We start from the raw sequence: 21,151 nt of genomic DNA on the forward strand, positions 1-21,151 counted from the left end.
GATAAAGTTAGATAAATAGAACATTTATTAATACAAATTCGTATGCACTTAAATTCAATAAAGTCCGCATGAGGAACTTCTACTTCTTCAGATGGAATCTTTTTTTAATAACATTATAAACAGTATTCCATCAAATTCTATAAATTTTAACTAGCTCCGAAGCCGAAACCCCAGCATTAAATTTAGTAACAGTCACCGATCTAGTTATAATCGATAATTTCTTTGTTTTCCGTATTTTATTTACAAGTTTTATATTTTAAGTCTTTGTTAGTTAGTTATGAATGCAATAGAAGCCAATCACTACTTTTGCTCAAACCAAATAAATGTAAATAATTTTGACTACTGCGAGTCTTCAGTTCATTTGCTTATTTCTCCGCCATATTTATAGCTATTCTTTCCAAACTGACTTCATTCGCTCAGGAATATATCAAGGTTTATAACAACATAGCATTTTGTTACCCTGCGACAACAACAACAACAATGCATTATTTGTGCAAAGTTTTATTCCGATATCTTCATTCGTTGATTTATTGATTGGCGTGGTTGAGAACCGTTTTCATTTCTAAGCATTAGGATGTCATGAAAATGCCACGATCCGAATTACGTTGCAGTTTGTTGACTAGTTCCTGATGTAGGGCTTAGTATGCGGCGCCACGTCGGTGCAGGTCTATTGTACCATCTTCCCGTTTAAATTTAGTGTTTAGCGAAATGTTCCTAGCAAAGTTGGACAATACAGTTTTACTGATTTGCAAAAAATATACAAAAACTTATTAGGGTCAGGGCACAGATGCCTACTCTTATTGTGATTCCATATACCAAATACATAGCTTTATTTTTGGCTTATTTATAGCACTTTATAGCTTTTCGGTTAACGATATGTTATGGGGGTGGCAATGGTCTCCATCTGCAATAACACCTCTCTCATGGTGTCAAGGAAGCCGCCTAACAAGGTTGATTAATATATTTATATTTTTACTCACGATATAGCTTGCAGGGACTTTATAAAATCGATAATGATTTAACAAATGCAACCATGGTAAACTCAAAACGAATTACATTATGTCCAGCGCATACAATCTTCTCCCAACTGGTGAATGGCAGTGAAAGGGCTACACCAAAATCGATGACGATGGAACACAATCAAATGGGTTTTGGAGAAGCATTAAGTAGAACTAGCATCTCATCAGTTCATATGGTTTACCGCTTTTAGAGAACCTATTAATTTGACCGAATTGAATATACTGCTGATACCTCTTGTTCCATAGAGAAACCACTGATGTAAATATGAGCTGGGGAATGCCAGTCTAAAGAATTGATTCAAAATTAATTGTTTATGGTCTTGAACATCCATCCATCGAACAAACGCCCGAACATATATGTGGATACGAGCATAGCAAGTTTTCCACTGATGCTCGATGAATAAATAAAAAAATAACACTAAAAAAGCGTAATAAAAATTATGTAACGGAAATAAAGATATCCATAATACAAAGTCTTCTCCTCTGAGGGGTAAAGAATATCATTGGCTGTTATTCACAATTTACACAACCATGTCGCAGCTTTTCCCTATACTAGAGCTCATGTATTTCTCCAAAGGTCTTAAGCGGAGTAGTAGTCGAGTTCTTTTTTTCTGCTTTACGTACACTTGGTAACCGAGCATTCTACTCTTTGATAATATTTTCGTTTTAAATTTCTCCTCCGAAAAAATACTCAGAATTCTAGTCACCAACTCTAGAATGGCCACAAAATAAGTCATGTTAAGGGGTATTTACTAAATTCATTTTTTGACACATAGGAAGTCCAAAGTGTGTTTTCAGCGCAATTATCTTCCGCGGAGATGATGCAAATAGTTCACGGAGAGTTTACTTTATGACCAGATAACCAGATAATAGTCGACATAATCGACTATTTTTCTGGGGATTGGACCAAATATAATTTTTTTGGTAGATTGTGTCATAAGTAAAACAAAACATGTATGTTCTATTTGAATTCCGAAAGTTTCAGCGAATTCAGCTAATTTCCCAATGAAAGAGCCTAAGTTGGATGTTGAATAGTTTAGTGACTGAGAGGTAAGGAGTTAACTTAAAACTTAGAAGGTTATAATGGATATACCTGTTTATTATTCGTTGAGAAATAAGTGTTATAAAGTTCAAAACAGAATAATAAATTAATTTCCTTCACAGTCTTATTAAATGTATAATAAAACGAGCTCAGTATAAAGCGTAATTTAGAAATTTGTGAGGATCCAACGCATATTGTGAAATATTTACAATCAGCTAGCGCTGTTATAAAAATTGAAATTTAGGCCTAACTGTCACTTTGGTGATTGTTGTTGGACCCACCAGTACAAGCGATATAGCCATTGGTAGCAGTTTTAAGCGTTGCATTCGTTAAAACACTCTGACGGCTCATCAATCCTAGAAATAATTGTAACATCATCACGTCGAGGTTTTAGCAACGGTTGTCAATGCAATTTTCGTCCGGAAGGCAAGCAAGGGCTCACCTCCGTTGGTTCGCGTTACGTCTAACTTGGGTATGGGCACAGCTGCGCGACGGTGTGTAGGTTGAGGCAACGATTATGGATGGTGGTATGAACAAGGCAATTACTTCCGCTTGCATGCACCCTTATAGGAAGAGGAGCGGGTAAGCACACATGCGTTTGCAGGATACAACGGATTGTGCGCAAACATTTCCAAATCCACATATATGGTACCTACATATGTATATCCCATTCCAAACATGCTATCCATCGTGGCAGTGGTTCATATGAATGTGTGTGCGGTCTATCGGTGTCTAAAACTCGCGCATAAATGCAGCCATACATATGCAGTTTGTTGAAACGGCACGTGCGCTTGGCATTGCTTCCGCTATCCTTTGGGTTTCAAACCGCTAATTCAATTAGCTAGTATACGCCATGATAATTCGCGCTCTTGCCCGAGAGGTTTACTTCACCCTTCGCTTCGGTCTCATCCCTGATGCCAAAATACGCGCGAACATGCTCATTTGTCGTCGGAGTGCGTGTGTGTGCGTTGCAGTGAATCTATTGTAATTTCCAAGTGGCTTTGTATCAATTCCATTTCCGTCATTTCCGTGTTCACAACACAGATGAAACAGTGAATTTGAATATGAATATGATTTTCTCGATGGGTTCAAACTGTGACTCATTCCCTCGTGCCTCGTGTTAATTTTGTCAACATGTGAACACTGAGGATCTGCACCTGTCGGCTTCCACTGATGCGTTTATTTTCAAAATATATTAGGGAACGTACTACGAGTAAAATGACAAGTAATACTGCCAGGGGGGTTCATGTAATACATAAATTAAGATCAAAGGTATAAGATATATTTATAAAAATTAGGCCAGTATTCAAACGTTATAAGGTGGGGGATATATGGATATATAGATAAATACATTAAATACAAATAATTTTACAGGTTTATACTTGGAGCTGCTTCCCTACCCAGTACCCACTTTTATTCTTCCGCAATTAGTGATCCTAGCTGGACTAAGAGAATTGCTTAATTAAATAAACTAAGATAACTATTAAAGACTCACTACGTTCCAATTAGTTCACCATTGACATTTAGGAAAATTATTCTCGAAAATAATGGTTGGTATTATAGTTTATCTTTATATATAAAATTCTTCTTTACGGGTGTAGGTCACTGAAATCCTCGTAAACGGCTGGACTGATTTTAATAAAATTTGTTGTGTGTCTTCAGCTGGATTCTGCTTGGAAAATGGTTTGGATTCACCATTCGGTCCAATTTAAATAGTGCATTTAATTTACTTTAAATTTATAAATGTTGATGTATAATATTTGACAAAACTAGATGGCGCCATTGTTTCTGTATAGAGAGCGCCTAAAGGTATACAAAATTGTTTTGGGAAATTTGTTTAGAAAATATTTTATAATTGGATGTCGCTACTGTCTGTTGTCACAACAATTAACAAAATACTTTTTTTAATATCCTAAATCCTTGAAATATCATGCAGGACAACATCTGCCGGGTCCGGTAGTATAATTATTAAAATTGGGTTAGTTTTCGAAAAGTTGAAAGGTTGGGCATAAGTGCATACATAGCTAAAAGCAAGTAAGGAAAGGCTAAGTTCGGGTGCAACCGAACATTTTATACTCAATTTATTGATATAGTTTTATTAAAATAACCCACAATTTGACCCATATATTCGGCTGAGGTAGTTCCTGAACACTATATCGCTTGGTATATGCTCACTTGATTTTGCTAAGATATTAACCGATAAATGCGAAAACAAGCACACCGTATTTTTGAAAATCCTATAATTAGCTATATGGATCTAGGGTAAGTTAAGACCCGGTTTTAATAATTTTTTGAACAGAGACACACTATTAAAAGAAAGAAATTTCCTCTGAATTACATTAAAATATCGGAGAGATTTACTCATATTTTCGGTGAAAAATTACCCTTAGGCGCTGAGTTCTTCATGTTCGATATCCCGGGCCTTGAAAAGTTATAGTCCGATTTCGACAATTATTTATCGGTGGGACTACGCCCCTTCCTAGTGCGATTCTTTATACCAAATTTAATTTTATTGCCTTATTTATGGCTTAGTTATGACACTTCATAGGTTTCCATTTTGTGCAATGGAAATTGGTGTGGCAATAATGAGTTTTCGCCCATTTTCGATAGCAACCCTCCAACGGTCCCAAGGAACATATTTCGTCAAGATATCTTAATTTATACTCAAGTTAACCGTTGCACGAACAGACGGTCATACGGACAGACAGCACACATTTTTATACTTCCGGAACTACTTATCCCAGCTGGATTAAAAAAATTGCTTAGCTCCGAAAAGAAACTAAGAAACTATTAAATACGTTCCGATTAAAAAATAATGGATGGTTGTTTATATATATATATATATATATTTGGCGTATGATCCGCTTTAAGCGATTATAGACGAATCCACCAGAGCGCGCCTCCTTTTTGTTTTTGGCGCCAAATATAAACACCAAGTGAAGCCAGGTCACTTTCCACTTGGTCCTTCCAACGGAGTGGAGGCCTTCCCCTTCCTCGGCTTCCTCCGACGGGTACTGCTTTGAACACTTTCAGAGCTTGAGCGTTATCGTCCATTCGGACAACATGACCTAGCCAGCGTAGCCGCTGTATTTTTATTCGCTGGACTATGTCAATGTCGTAGTAACTATTAATCGTACAGCTCATCGTTACATCGTCTGAGCTATTCGCCGTTGCCAATGTTTAAGGGACCGTAAATATTGCACAAAACCTTTCTCTCGAAAAGGTCATTGGATGTTGTCATCGTCAACGCTTCTGCGCCATTCATCAGGACGGGAATAATGAGCGACTTGTAAAGTTTGATTTTGGTTCGTCAAGAGAGGACTTTACTTTTCAATTCAAATGTTGGCAAGAGTAATTCTGCGTTAGATTTCGAGGCTGACATTGTTGGTTTTGGTAACGCTGGTTCACAAGTAGACGAACGTATCTATGACTTCAAAGTTATGACTGTCAACAGTGATGTGATATATCTCTCAGATATCTGGTAAAGTCGTCTTTTGTTCTATCTTTTTATCGAACCCATTCATCTTGAGGCTATCTAGCAAACACATTTAGAAACCCATATTCTTGCACTTTTGAAACTACAAGATTGATTGATAACGTGTAATGAATTCCACATTATTTACAATTTGGTCCACTTTGATCTATTTATGCTGGAATCTGGTTGTGTTATAAACTTTGACGGATGCCACGAAGTATCATTCATTAAAGAAATAAGAAATGTAAACGAGAATGGGGTTGGAGGAAAAAACCTCGCTTAACGGTATGAAATAACTAATAATCTTTATTTCAAAATGTTAAACGTGCTTTTTTGTCGAGTGTAATCAAACATTTGTCTCATACAAAAAGTGTGCTTCAAATGTATTTGCTGTTCGCTGAGAAGCAATCAGTGCAATCAAAGCATACGCGTTCTTGCGCAACAGACAGATAAATCGAAACGACCTTGAACTTCACAAGTGAGACCATTGACTTGCGACTTCAGCCAACTTAAGCGACGAGAAATGCTAAATTAACGAAACAGAAAGTGTTTACCAAAATGCTTGCGAACAGGCAAGCCATGAAAGGCAAAGCGAAGCAAATAATAAAACACACTAACAACAATATTGCAAGCACCTTGAGCGACAGATTGAAATGATTTGTCGCTGCCTCGATTGCGTCTGCACTAGATTACCCAGGCCAATGGCTGTCGGCGAAACCGAAAGTGCTTTTAACGACTTGGCGAGTGTTTATTTAGTGATTTTTTCTGCTTTAGACACCAATGTCTAATGACAGTTCAAATATAACACACTTTAAGTAATGATAAATTTGTTTAGCAAAATATATGTGGTCTGTACGACAGCAATTAATAGCCGCAATTGACCAACTAATGGGAATAATCTCATTAATATCGTCACAGACATACACAAGTACGCGTGTGTGTTGTGGCTAATTTTTCATTTCTTAAACGATATTTATTGTCAGCTTTAGCTGATTTGATCTATTACGTCGCAACAAATCAACCAAACACCCGCCCACCCGGTCGTATACGCAATAAAATGCGCACAAAACGTACAACATTCACAGACACATACAAGACTATAAGCAGGCACACTCCAGCCAGCTTAGAGGCGAACATTTCATTCATACAAATGAAGACACGCTCATAATTGAGCATAAAATCAGAATATTTCAAGCTTAAGAAGAATTTAAAAAGTCATTAATCGGCCTTCGTTTGTGTGTGCAGAAGCAGAATTGCTGTCGTCGTACATACCTATAAGCACTCACACAATTATACATATATCTGTGTGAAGCTTGAAGGCTATTGACGTCCTCCTTCGCACGACTGTGATAAGTTATCATTTGTGTATGACGTGAGAAATCACATGTTTGGCCGCGCAACCAAATAGCAAAACAACATACATAAGCAACAACAACAACGCTGGTCAGCCTTACTTGTACTCAGCACTGAGCACACTCCGTCACCCGAAAAGTGGAAGGCCAAGTTGTACGCAGCATAGAGCTGGGAAATATTGTATCTCACACGTCATCGGTCCGGCGTCTGCGCACTGGGCTCCTGTGGAAAAATCCCCGTATATTTACAGCGCTGCCCAGCTGCATGAAGGCGACACTAACAGCGCCAACCATCGTAATGGGCGACTGTTATGGCAACAGCGGCACTATGGCGTTTTTGGCGGATTCGCACAGAATCAATTGAGTCAGTCGAGATGTGGACACGTGAGCTGCCAGAGCGAACTCGAAAAGGACGGAGCGCAACGAATAGTGGCAACGCGTCGTGCCAGTGAGTTAGAGACAATTTTCAGGTGAACAGCAGTGAATGTCTGTGGATACAACAAAATAAATACAGAAAACAACACACAAGCAGTGGGTTGGAAAGTGACAGTAAGTGAAATGCCAATGAAGTGTTTCAAAATTAAGTAAGAAATTATTTGCGAAAAGAAAGCGCATATGTGTGCGCGTAGTTCAGTGTTAAATAGATAATAAATATATAGATAATTCTCTAACTCAAACGAAAGTGAAAGTGAACGTGACTGCATAGTGGAAGACAGAAAAAGTGGCTTACGACAAGGCTAAGTGAAATTTCAGAAAAATTTAAAGCAAGAAAACGACATAAAGCACTGGCACTTGTCTTGGCTCCGCGCGCTCGAAACTCGCTTAGCAGTGCGCTCGAGTGTCCGTTCGTTCGTCCTTACTGTTCATTTCGGGCGCTTGTACGTCAGGCTCCGTGCGCGCGTGTGCTTGTGTCAGTGTGTGCGCTTGTTTGCGTGTCAAGTAAAATCAATGAAAGCAAAAGTGAAAACGTGCTATAGCTAACTGCAACTGTGCACGTCTATATATGTATGCAACGGGCAGCAATTGAAGCGCCTGAGGCTGCTGAGCGGAATTTTTGACCAGTTGATAGAGGTGAGCACACGCGCCCCCACATAATAACCAAAACATATATGAGAAATGCATGCCAACTTTTATTTCTGTTTAACACACGTATTGAACGACGCAAACAGAGAGACAGATACACAGATAGATGCACACACGCGCACGTCGTTGCGTTGTTTTACGTCATGGATTGTGGACGGCACGCAGTGTGCTGTAGTTCGTACCACACACACACTCGGGGCAGTGCACAGCGTGCATTTGTAGTGTTCGTTTACATATATTTGTTTACTATACTATTTGCGTTTATACAATTTCTAATTTCTATTTTCGTTCGTATGTTTGTCGAGTGGAGTGCGTTGTCGTTTGTGGTACCGTTACTGATTTGTCGCAACTAATGCTGCACATGTATATTTAAGTCATAATCTATTCGCACAATGCGCTCTACTCGAAGAGTATCCTTGTCCCCAATGCGAGCTATATGTACGCAGCGCACACTCACACATACATACCTACCAATGTGGGTGGTACATACATAAGTCTAAACCGATATATAAGTATTTGTATTTGTTTTTGCATTTATGTGCATGGAGCCTGTGTGTTTGCTTGCTCAATGCACTTGTTAGTGTGGCGAACTTAGGCGAAAAAGTAGTTGCATAATATATTACGTATACGCAGTGTGCTACCGAAACGAAATCAGGCGAATGCAGGCAAATGCAAAAGCAAATAAAATGGGCGTACGGTGTATTTGCTTACTTCGTTTGTGCGTGACAAATTAGAATCGAGAATGTGGAAAGCTTCGCCTGTGGTAATTGGTGTTAACTTTAGCAAATAAATATTTCACTGTGGGCTTTAAATACACTGAAAGGTATTTGCTTTGGGAAAATTTGTTTTAAAATTATTATTTGTTGTGCATAAAGATGAAGTAACCCCATGAGGATACTCTTTTAAAGAAATAGTCGAGCATCGTTTGAAAGCAAAACACAAGTTGTTTTAAAAAGATATCTACAAGTTGGAAGACGCTCTTAATTGGTGTAACATTGTGGAGTTCTTATAATTCCACACAAGTTGTTTTCCATTTCCATAATAATTTTAATTAAATTAATACTTTTCTAACACATACCAGTGTTATGGACTTTGCAAATGCACTATTACTTACCTCCATAAGGCTCCACTCTATTAAGAAATATAAATTAAATATTTATTTTAATAATAATATTAATATTAACTAAAAACTCCTTTGCCTCTCCGTGTGGTCATACACCATAATTTTGGAGTCCGACGAATGCACTTAGCGTTCTATAAATTAAACACCAGTGAAAATATCGAAACAAAACGCTGCCGAATTACTGTATTTCTAGTGTACTATAGCCCGTATAAAAATCACCGAAATCGGACTATAACTTTTCTAGGCCCCGGATATCGAACCTGAAGACCTCAAAGCTTTTGGCTAATTTTTTTTACTGAAAGCCCCCATATATATTCTATAATGATTTTCGATATTCCAGGGGACTTTACATATGCCGAATATGTGGAACAAATTGTGTGTTATTTATTCCAAACGCTGACTGTCTATCCGGAATTCATTTAAAACATAGTCTTCGGATCCGCTATGACATATGTAGTAGGCATATAACTTTTTACAATTTTTGCAAATACGAAAAACGGCATAACATAGTCGAATAGAGAATAAAAAAGTATGAACCCCATTATTTTTTTTTTCGAAATTGCAAAAAAGTTTCCGCGCAAAAAGAAATTACTTTTTTATCAGAACTGCTGAAAAAAAACAAAAAAAAATTTGTACACTGTACACGTTTTTCTTCATTATAATAGATATTTATTTAAATAATAATCTTCCTATTATTCCTAACGCCTTTTAATGGACCTAAGGGAAGTGTCCCACCCACCCCAAACTAATTTTTCTTCAGAAAATTCTGATTCAATATAACAATAATAATAATAAAATAAATTTTTATTTTTTTTAGAAATCCATTTTTGTGCGGAACGTTTTTGAACCGAAATCACCTAAAAAAGTGATATTCATTACTTGTACAATATTTGTCACCACATGGTGGTATGCCAAATTTTTCGTCAAATTTTGTTATATGCCTAATATGTAGTTTGTTTTCAGATTGTAAGTCCACCTGTTGTGCATTATCCAGTTATCATAGATGGAGAAAGGAGAATTATAAATGCATACATTCTGTTACTTGTTGCATATTTAGATAGGCAAAAGCTTCGCAATCTTTGAAAAATTGTTTATCATATTTCTGTACGTTGCTGTACCAAACTATTTTTATTCAACTCCATTTAGGGACCTTGAAAAGTCCATGTCGTATTAATGTTTATGCTACGCCAGTCAAAAAGTAATAAATAAAAGATATTATTATGTAAGAAAGATAGATATAAGAGATTTGATTATACACAACAAGCAAGGAAGGGCTAAGTCCAAAAAATATTCTCTCTGAATTTCAAAAAAATATATGAGAGATTTGCCTTTATTTTCGGTAAAAAAAATTGTGTGAAGAACTGAGGACCTCATGTTCGATATACAAATGGAGCCTTGAAAACTTATGGCCCGATTTCGGCGATTTTTAGAAACACTATAAATGTAGTATTTGTTTAAAGTTCTTTTTCGATACCTTCACTCTTGCTTAACTTATATATTGTTAAGTAAACGATTCAGATCGACTTCAAAGTTTTGATATATGGGAATTAGGCGTCGTTCTGAACCGATCTGGCTTATTTTCAAAACATATTATTAGGATGCCACAAAAATATTATACATGAAATTTGATTGATTTTGGTCAAGTAGTTTCCGAGATATGGCTTTGAACTCCACTAAAACTATTATACTCTCTTAGCAACTCTGTTGCGAGAGTGAAAAAATATCGTATATGACGGAGGCCAACGTATATTCCCTTTATTCTTGAACGTGGGCTTAGTACATTTCTCTCCATATCTGTTTTTAAATATTTCCTCTAGGGCGTTGAAAAGAGAGGCCCCCTAACGGTTTTTGAAACATAATTGTTTAAAGCCTAAGTGAAAAAAGAACTCTCAAAAGACAACTCCATTTATTTATCTAGACTTTTCAAAAATACAAATGTTAGCAAGTGGTTGCGAATATTCCCGTCCAACTGGCTCGTGAATAAGCCTTTCCGTAACAAGCTAAAGTCTCGCGAATTCACAAACACATATGCCAGTCTTTGTGGGTAAATTAACCGCTACACCTTTAGGTGTGATTAATACGTTGTGGCAGTTTACTCAACGATACCCGCCAGTATTTCGTATGTTGATAAACTGTGAAAGGCTGAAATGGATAAGACCGTTATCCTTCGAAGTGAAAGGTACGCGCATGAAATCGCAAACGTTGCTGTGAGCGAATGTAGTTGTGTGTGCGAAATTGTGAAATTTTTGTTTCGCTACTGCGGTGACGAGGATCCACTGGCGATAAGCAGACGGGTCGGCAAGTTCATGCGCCTCAAAGTTTTGTGTAAATACACATCTTCAGTCGTCAAGTTGCTTTAGTCTTGTGTGAACTGTGCTCCTAACGCGATCCAACGCCGCGTGGTGATAGCCTTTTAGAGCTTCCTTTTCGTTCGCATGTCGTGTTTGACCTTCTTCCTGACAACGGAAACGCGTAATTGTTAGTGAAGGGCCATAGTGTGTGAGCTCGTATGGGTTACAGGTCGCCTCTCGCCCCTCTTACCTTGAAGTTGTGGCTTTTCAAAATTTGTAATTTTCTGCCAGGTTATTACTTGTACTTGACCTTTTACGAAGACGCTCGTACATTCGTTACTTATGTGTTCATATATTTAAGTGGGAATATTAGCACACTAGAGAAAGACGTATATTTCAGTCGTCATTTGTGGCACCACAACTTGCTATTTGAAGGCGGAATGTATTCTGAAGCTTTGTCTTGGAGCCTTGAAGGCCAGTGCAAGGTTTGTGCTTGATTTTAACGCCCTTGAACCTTCGACATTGAAATTGTGCTTTTCATTTAAACATGAAACGCCTTCCAGTGTTGTTGCTATCGGATTTCACATTAGTTTCAATATGATGTACTGTTACAGCAACCTGGAATAAAGTCAATACCGCTATGTTTGTATTCATTAATTCTTCGAAATCATGAACTGAAAAATAACGGAAAGTTGGGTTTCGCAGAGGTCAGAGCCCCAAAATGACGAATATCCTACCTTCAACCAATAACATTAGCAATAAATATGTAAAATTTTATACTAAGCCCGATCTGACCAAAAATACATGGCTAATATTGGGATGCCAAAGAAACTTGGCCTGCCTTCTTTAGTCTTTTGCTTTCAAATAGGTATCACAATTTTTTCTAGAATTTTTATTCATATTTATTATTCATTTATTATTTATTTTATTTTTATTATTAGGAAAAGTTAGTTTATGGATTTAACAAATTACTCAAACTGATTTTACTTTTAGGGTTAGATCTAACTTCGAAGCGGATATAACAAATTCTCGTGACGCTTCTGATAGAATCGTTACGATCTGTATTTAAATACTAAGTGCATTCACAAATATAAAATTGAGTGCATTGATGAAAATTTTATTCGCATTTGTTAAAAATTTAAATTCAAAATACATTATTTTCTGAATTTTTGCGTCAACAGTTATTTGCACAACTGAAATTGAGCTATGTGCATACAGACGACCACAAAAAATTTTGAGTACGTTCACTTAAAAAAGAAAAAAAAACATTTAAATTAATATTGGTTGGGGCCTCTTGTTTTGTAAACCTACAATATCTACTATTAAAATATAAATATAAGAGTAAATAGAGTCAGGAATTAGGAAAAGAGGAGACTTGAGAAAACAAATTCCCCACCACTCTCTGAATGTAAACAAATTCATTAAAGTTTTGATTTCTGTCGCTTTTCTGATAATATTATCTACTGATATAAATATACATAAATACTTAACCCGGAACAGGATTGGTAAATTTAAAACTGACCAAAATAAAAATGGAAAACTATTTCTCTTTACAATATTTTCCAAATGACTTTCGGTGGCTTAATGCCATATTTCGGCAGGGCTCAGAACATAACATATCAGAACAAACTTGTTGATAGTTTCCGGCCGATACTAAATTTTTGGCCGATGCCGATGCCAATTAATCGGCCAGTTAGCAAAGAATCGGCCGATGCCGATGCCGATGCCGATTCTTTCATTAACAACTTTATTTAGTAAATTAGTATAGAAAAAAAAGAAAAACAAAGACAAATAACATCACAAAATAAGTAAACAATCCATAAGGGATGACTTTTGTTATATATATTTTATGAAAGGCGTCTCATAGGGATAGTGACTCGATATAAACTTCTGAAGCTTGTTTGGGAGGTTCTTTTGCATGCACCTTATAGTCCAGGCCACTTCGTGATTATTACGTGATCCTGTCTATGGAGAACTTTTAAAAATAGACTCTCCTAGTTACGAATGCTTCTATAATAGTGGCTTTATAACAATATCTTCAAAATCTCAACAAGTTGTTAAACAAAACTGAATTAAATCGAATCTTTCTAGCAGTGCTAAATAAATCCCTCAATTTAATGCAAAATTGTTGAATTTCTTTATACTAGACTTAAATTATCATCGTGATGAATTATTAGTTTAGTCAAATGTGAATCACTGTGTATTATATGGTAAAATATAAAAATTCAAATTTTATGCTTTAAAGAAATCAAAAAAGTAAAAAAAAATGTATTTTAGTGTGATCCGAAAGAAGTAGAAAGAATCGGCTAAGAATCGGCCAAATATGGCCGATGCCGATGCTGAATTTTGTGGCCGATACTGGCCAATGCCGATACCAAGGCCGATTAATTGGTGGGTCTCTACTTGTTGATAAAATTTTCGTACGACAGATTTAAAACCGAAACAGCATCAAAATGTTGTAGCAAAAAGCATTTTAGAGGCACACCTATTTCTAACTTCTTCGGAACATATGGACACGAACGAACAGACTGTTTTAAATATAATGGTGAACATAAAGTAACCGAGAGCGAAGAAACTTTTTATTTTACTCCTTGTATTTGCTTTCTTCGTAGGTATACATATTTGTATAATGTAAACATTTATGTATTTGCTTAAATTCAGATGTTTAAATATTTGCGCGCCGCGAGTTTATTCAGACCGTTTGTGTTGACTTGGGGGGATGTGCTCCATGGAAATATTTCGCTATAAAAACTGTTCGTTTGAAATTCTCAACTCATTCCCAACGCAAGGTCTGAAAAGAACTGGCATATTTGAAACAAAAATGAAATTCATCACTTCAGTACTTTTGGGTAAGCTTCTAATTGAAATTATTTGTACTTTAGTAATAAAAGTATTTCAATTACAGCATTGGCAGTATTTGGTGTGGTAATTGCTAACGATAACGATGATATATGTTACAAGAATACTGAGACTCCGTGCGATTGTAAACTTAAACATCCTTGCAAAGCTAGATTTTCTGTGATAATACCAGACATGAGAAATCAGTATAACGATTGTGAGGAAAAAGGAGGTGTGTTTTCATTTAATATTTGTTTGAACTTAAAGCATTAGTGTGAATACTATTTTAGGTATAATTCAGACTGAATGTAAGGAAGACATGTTAGCATGCACAACAGTTACAATGGACACATGCTACATCAAACAGGACGTTAGTATTGTTAATCCGATTCAAACGTATTTTCAACACCCCCTCGTCATATAAATAATATATAAAAGTATTTAGATCTTCTGTCGCCTCTTTGAATTGAAAGTGATATTATCGAAGCCTTCTCTTAATTAAGTTCTTAAGTTTTTGTGAAAGTATTTTGAATAAAGTATTACAAACTGCAACAAAAAAATCGTGTTTCATTATTTATCCCTCTTGGGAAATAGTTAGCAACAGTTTTATATTTAAATGTTATTATTACGAATATTTCGTTAATGCTTTGACAGCGCATTTTTATACTCTCGCAACAAAGTTGCTACGACAGTATTATAGTTTTGTCCACATAACGGTTGGTTGTAAGTCCTAACACTAATCGAGTTAGATATAGAGTTATATATATCAAAATGATCAGGCTGATGAAAAAAGTTCAAATACGGATGTCTGTCTGTCCGTCCGTCCGTGCAAGCTGTAACTTGAGTAAAAATTGAGATATCTTGATGAAACTTGGAACACGTGTTCCTTGGCACCATAAAAAGGTTAAGTTCGAAAATGGGCGTAATCGGACCTCTGCCACGCCCACAAAATAGCGAAAACCGAAAACACTTAAAGTGCCATAACTAAGCTATAAATAAATAAATGGAGAAAATCGGATTGTAACCACGCCCACCTCCCATACAAAGGTTAGGTTGAAAATTACTAAAAGTGGGTTAACTCTCTAACGAAAAACGTCAGAAACACTAAATTTCACATAAGAAATGGCAGATGGAAGCTGCACTCAGATGTTTTTACAAAATGGAAAATGGGCGTGGCGTCGCCCACTTATGGGTCAAAAACCATATCTCAGGAACTACTCGACCGATTTCAATGAAACTTGGTCCTTACATCCCAATGATATGTTGTGAAAATAGGCCAAATCGCTTCACAACCACGCCTTCTTCCTATATACCAGAACTTTGAAGATGATCTGAATCGTTTACATTACAATATATAAAGTAAGCACTAGTGAAGATATCGATGCAGAACTTTGCACAAATACTATGTTTATAGTGTGGCAGCCCATTTCTAAAAATCGCCGAAATCGGACCATAGGTTTTCAAGGCCCCATATATCGAACACGAGGACCTCGGTGCTTCTAACCTAATATTAGGGTATCCAACTTTCAATGAACTTTATACAATATATGTGACGAATATGTGGTTCAAATTATGTATTATATAATATAAATAAAGTTAAATAAATAAATTGCGAGAGTATAAAATGTTCGGTTACACCCGAACTTAGCCCTTTCTTACTTGCTTATACTTACTTACTTTACTTATCATACTTTTGTGCAACATATCGTTAGGGTGACAATATAGAGTAAGATCGAAAAAACAATTTTTGCGAGCTAAAGGCGATAACTGGATTTAGATATGAGACATTCTGTTGAATATTACAGGTATTTTCGGACACAGTATTATTGTTTGTTCGAATACACATGTATATAATCTGTCCCAAATAACTGGTGTCGTATGGTAATATCGGTAAATCCTTCAGTCTGAATTTGTGCCTAAAATGGGCAAAATCAGGTCAATATTTCCTCTAGCCCCTATATATCTGGACTTTATTCCGAATATGTTGGTCAAATTATGTGTTATCTCAATGAAGTTAATGTATTCTACATAACCTTTATATATGATGCATAATAGAATATTAAAGGGAAGTGTGTGCAGTAAGCTATAGTAGTTTGCAAGATATGTATAAAAACCTATTAGGGGCGGGGCTACGCCCACCGTTTTATTAACAAAACTATGATTCTTTGTGCAAAATGTTGCGAGAGTATATAAAATGGACTGTGGCAACGCGCCGCCCACTTATGGATCAAGAAGCATATTTCAGGTACTATTCAACACATTTTAAGGAAATTCATTGCGTAAAATTTTCGTTCTATGTTAGAGTTTCTAAATGTACGAAATCGGCTCCGCCTTCTTCCCACATAACATAATTGTGAAAGGCATCTGATTTCTTCACTTTAAATCAATGTGGAACTAATGAAGATATCGGAACAACATATTGCTAAATACTCATTGATGGTGTGGCATCACTCATATAAAAATTTCCTAATCGAACTATATCTTCTCAAGGTCCCATATACCGAATACGAGAACCACAGCCCTCATATACTAAAATATATAATGATTTTCGTCATTCTAGTGCAGCCGAATTCGAGGAAGAAGTTATGTGGTATATTAATAGAATTCAATAAACAACTGGCGGTTTTTTGTAAAATAATTGCTAATTGAAGTCTGAGATCTGGAAAAATTTGCGTCCAATAACAGCTGTGAAGTTTATACTCATATGCTTGTAATGATGGCCGTTATATATCGATATACCGCTTGAATTCATATGCTGGAAAGATTTATTGCGTACCTCCAAGAAGCAGGAGACGATGGGTGGAGATGGAATCTTCAGTTAGTTCTGATAAAGCCGAAAACTCTTTTAGTATTTGGACAGATCATCATAAGTTAGTCCAAATGAATTTGATATTTTTTGGATATGTTAGATGAGATATCCATATACATTTGCGCCGGTTAGAGGGCTAGTAGAAAATCCGCTGTATGTTTGGAAAAATTGACAAACACAATTTCATAAATTATATAGCTTTTAAATATTTAACAATTGTCGCTACAACAGTTCCTTCCGAACGTTTAGTTTTGAAAGCTGGTCAAACAATGATCAATCATCAATAGAATAAAACCTAAAATGTGAAATAAAATTTAATTTATGCAAAGCCTGGGAAAATAATATTGGGGTTTGTAAAAAATAACTAAAATGTATATAACTTTCGGTGAAAGTGATAATTTTTCGAAAAATTTCGTGGCCCCGCCCACAAATCGGTTATTTGTATCTAACTCGCAAACCAATAAAGCTATATAATATATATATACTAATATATATACACTAACGAAAAACGTCAGAAACACTGAATTTCACATAAGAAATGGAAGAGGGAAGCTGCACTCAGATTTTTTTACAAAATGGAAAATGGGCGTGGCGTCGGCCACTTATGGGTCAAAATCCATATCTCAGGAACTACTCTACCGATTCGAATGAAATTCGGTATATAATATTTTCTTGTCACTCTGATAACACGGATAAAAAATGGGCGAAATCGGTTCACAACCACGACTACTTTCCTTATAACTCAATTTTGAATTTCATCTGATTTCTTCACTTTATAATGTAAACACAGGGAACCAATGAAGATAGCGGAATAAAACTTTACACAAATAGTGCATATCATCTCTGGCTTCACTTATGAAAAATTTGTTTAAAACGGACTATAACTTTTCAAGGCTCCAGATATCGAACATGTTGAACTCATCGCCTAAGGATAAATTTTAATCGAAAATATGGGTAAAGCTCTCAGATAATTTAATGTAATTCAGAGGAAATTATATTCTTCTAATAGTGTGTCTCTGTTCCAAACTATAACATATACTATTTATGAATTATATATATAATTGAGATATCTTAATGAAACTTGGAACACATATTCCTTAGCACTCTGAGGAGGTTGATATTGAAATATAGAAACATTTATAATTTGGCGACAGCGAAGAAAATGGTTGAACTTTTGTCGTGAAGTCGTGCTGTTGTCTAAAAGGGTGTGTGTTCAACACTTTATAGCTGTATTCGATTGGTCACTTTTCTGTTCGCTATATTTGGGCGCTGCTCGCCTGTCAAAAATTTTACTTATGAAAGCGACAACAAAGTTATCTAGTTGAATTCGTACAGGAGAGTATGCGGATACCTCATTAAAAATGCTATCGCCGCTTGCTGAGTGTTGCCAAATTTTGTTTTACATATGTATACTATTCACAATAGTAAAAACGACTGAAAGGACAATTTTTTTTTACAAAAATGACAATACAAATATACATATATGTTTGTTGTTTTTACTTTAAAATACATTTTAATTGATTAAATAAAACGTAAGGCATAGAAGCAGCTCGAAACAAAGTATAAAAAAACATATTTTTATGCAGATTTAAGTATCTCCACCTAAGAAAATGGTGCAACACAATTGCGCATGATTAGGGATGGCAACGATTAATCATTTGATTAAATTAATCGATTATTTTCATTCAATTTACGATTTAATTGCATCGAAACACCTTTTCCAATTACTCGACTATTACTCGAGTAATTGCAAAATAATCGCAAACAGCATTTAGAAATGTAATACATTTTATGTTCATCTAAGTTAGCGTACAAGGGTCGAAATTGGTCGCATCAGTCATTAATGACTGGAAACGGTGTAAACATAGTTAAATTCTAATATGTCAACGTAGTTTAATATCAACAAATGAATGTCTGGTAACACTTCATTTACAGTTAAGTCAAACGCATTTTACGTTCAGTTGTTTGAAGAGCAATGGCGTCAGTTAAAAGCGAAGTGTGGACATTTTTTTAATAAAATAGCAATAACTACGTTAAATGTCAACTTTGCTGCAAAAATTTAAAATTTTCTAATAACACATCAAATATGTTGCAGTATTTAAAATTAAAGCATGCAACAGTAGCCTGCAAATTGTGGTAAGTTGGAGCAATCGGTATTACATTTTAAATTTCTTCTAGTTATATATAAATATATGTGTACAAATTAGACTCTGAAATCTAGGAGTAACGACAATGTTCCCCTAAGTGATGATGACACTGACACTATGATTGAAATGCCGAGTTGCAGCAGCAAGCCAATTAATGAAAGCCCTTCAGCTTCGAAACACTATTGATGCTTGGGAAGAAATGAAAACCGTACGGACTTTCAAAAAAGTATTGTCATCTACTTGGTACCTCAGTACCTGCTGAGCGGCTTTTCTTAAAATCGGGTGCAACTGCGACCGAAAAACGCAATCGTTTGACAACAAAACGTTTATCGAAATTGCTTTTTCTTCAAACTTGGTTGAACAGACTTCTAAATTTTCTTGACTTCAATAAATATATTTTCCTTTATACTAAGACAAATGAATTTTTAATACGATATTTTAATTTTATTTTCGTTTTTGTTTTTGTGTATATACCAACATAATTTGAATGTCTGAAATAAGAATATAGTCTCCTATATTTTATTGGTTTTATTTTTACGCAAAGTTGCAAAACATAGTCTTTCAAGTAAGAGGCAATTCTTTTACTTTAAGATTGCTGTACATATTTTGAAAAATTTAATACCATTGTGCTACTTAACTTCGAATATAGACCATTTTCTCTTTTAGGATATGTCTCGGACTCTGTGATAGAGCATTATAATACAAAATTCGGCCCTGAAACTTGGTGGTGGTCTTTATGCAATTTAGTATTATTTGAAAACATTGGAATTAATCGATTACTCGATTTTTTTACATTAATTGCAATTAATTGCAATTATTTTTTTATATCTTGCAATTAATCATTTGATTATTTAATCGATTAAAAAAAATGTTTTGCCATCCCTACGCATGATTAAGAGGACATATTAGCGCAGGCTTGCGCCATAAGTGCTGCCTGTCTGTTTGAATTACAGGATAGTGCGTTCTTTTGGCTTCTCTATAACACTTAGCCAATCGATGACAGCTTATATCAGCTTCGTCTTTGTTTCGCTCTGCTAACAGGAGGTTACGTCGTAAGTTTTTGAAAATGTGCAGCTGTATGTCAGCTACATTGTAGTTGATTTCTAACATGTTGCATTATACTAGGTCACTTTCGTTCAAATTCGCGTTCACGTATTCTGCTTGTATTCACCGCTGCTTTTGTCGTATGTAAAGCCATCAAATAGACGGTTATTTCTGTCGCCTTCGCTTTCATTTATTCTTATTTATGTATGTAGTGTCGCAATTTTAGACTTGCTGCTATTGGGCAGGCTGTACCGCATAAAATTGTTGAGACGTTGTCATTTGTCAGTGGCCGACAAATGTATACATACACCCCCGGTTTTCGTTGGTAATGCTTTTTAGAAAAATGTGTTGATACAGTTTCATTCTAATCTTCTTTCTAATCACAAGAAATAAAAAATATCCATTTTTGTAAATATATTAAACAATTTACGAAAGAAAAACTCTAAAATTTCGTTGACAACTGTCTGCATACAGTAACAAAGTATCTTATTTTAGTGTAAAAATTTTATTAAATCTGGATATTACTTGTATTTAGTATTTAATTGGGACACCATTGGCACCTATTACCATTTAAACCTGCCGTTACAACTAAATTGTCCTTTCCCTTTTCTTTATGTTCATTCCCAATTGTTAATGAAACTTGGAGGTTTGGGCACATCTGGTGGAACCCGTTATCGGATAAAGTTTTTTTGTGTTTGTTTGGAGTATTTTACCCATTTTGCGATGTTGGGCTAATTTTATGGTAGTTACTTTTGGATTTTGGTCCACCTTTTTGAGTATCATATCGATGTCCTTAAGTGATGGATGCTCTGGGCGTACACTGCGCTGCTTATTTTCGGTAAAATCACTACTTTTGAAGTATTTTACAATGGTCAGTACTGTTGCCCTACTATAGTTCAAAATTCGTGAAATTTTACTATGTTTTTTT

General features: G+C 35.6%; 2 protein-coding genes across 2 annotated transcripts in view; both read left to right on the top strand.

The window, feature by feature from the left end:
- Positions 1-7,269: 7,269 nt before the first annotated feature.
- LOC128921640 (uncharacterized) overlaps positions 7,270-21,151 on the top strand; it is a gene marked incomplete at its 3' end in the record, with an annotated part of 97,104 nt that continues 83,222 nt past the window's right edge. Inside the window, exon 1 of the mRNA XM_054229787.1 lies at positions 7,270-7,959. The remainder of the gene's footprint in view (positions 7,960-21,151) is intronic.
- On the top strand, positions 14,084-14,789 carry LOC105211556 (uncharacterized). The gene is made up of 3 exons (XM_011183057.3): positions 14,084-14,234; positions 14,291-14,455; positions 14,514-14,789. Exons 1-3 carry the CDS (start codon positions 14,105-14,107, stop codon positions 14,645-14,647), a joined length of 429 nt encoding a protein of 142 aa, XP_011181359.3. The 5' UTR covers positions 14,084-14,104; the 3' UTR covers positions 14,648-14,789.

Source organism: Zeugodacus cucurbitae, chromosome 4 (assembly GCF_028554725.1).
Source record: "Zeugodacus cucurbitae isolate PBARC_wt_2022May chromosome 4, idZeuCucr1.2, whole genome shotgun sequence".
NCBI lineage: Eukaryota > Metazoa > Arthropoda > Insecta > Diptera > Tephritidae > Zeugodacus > Zeugodacus cucurbitae.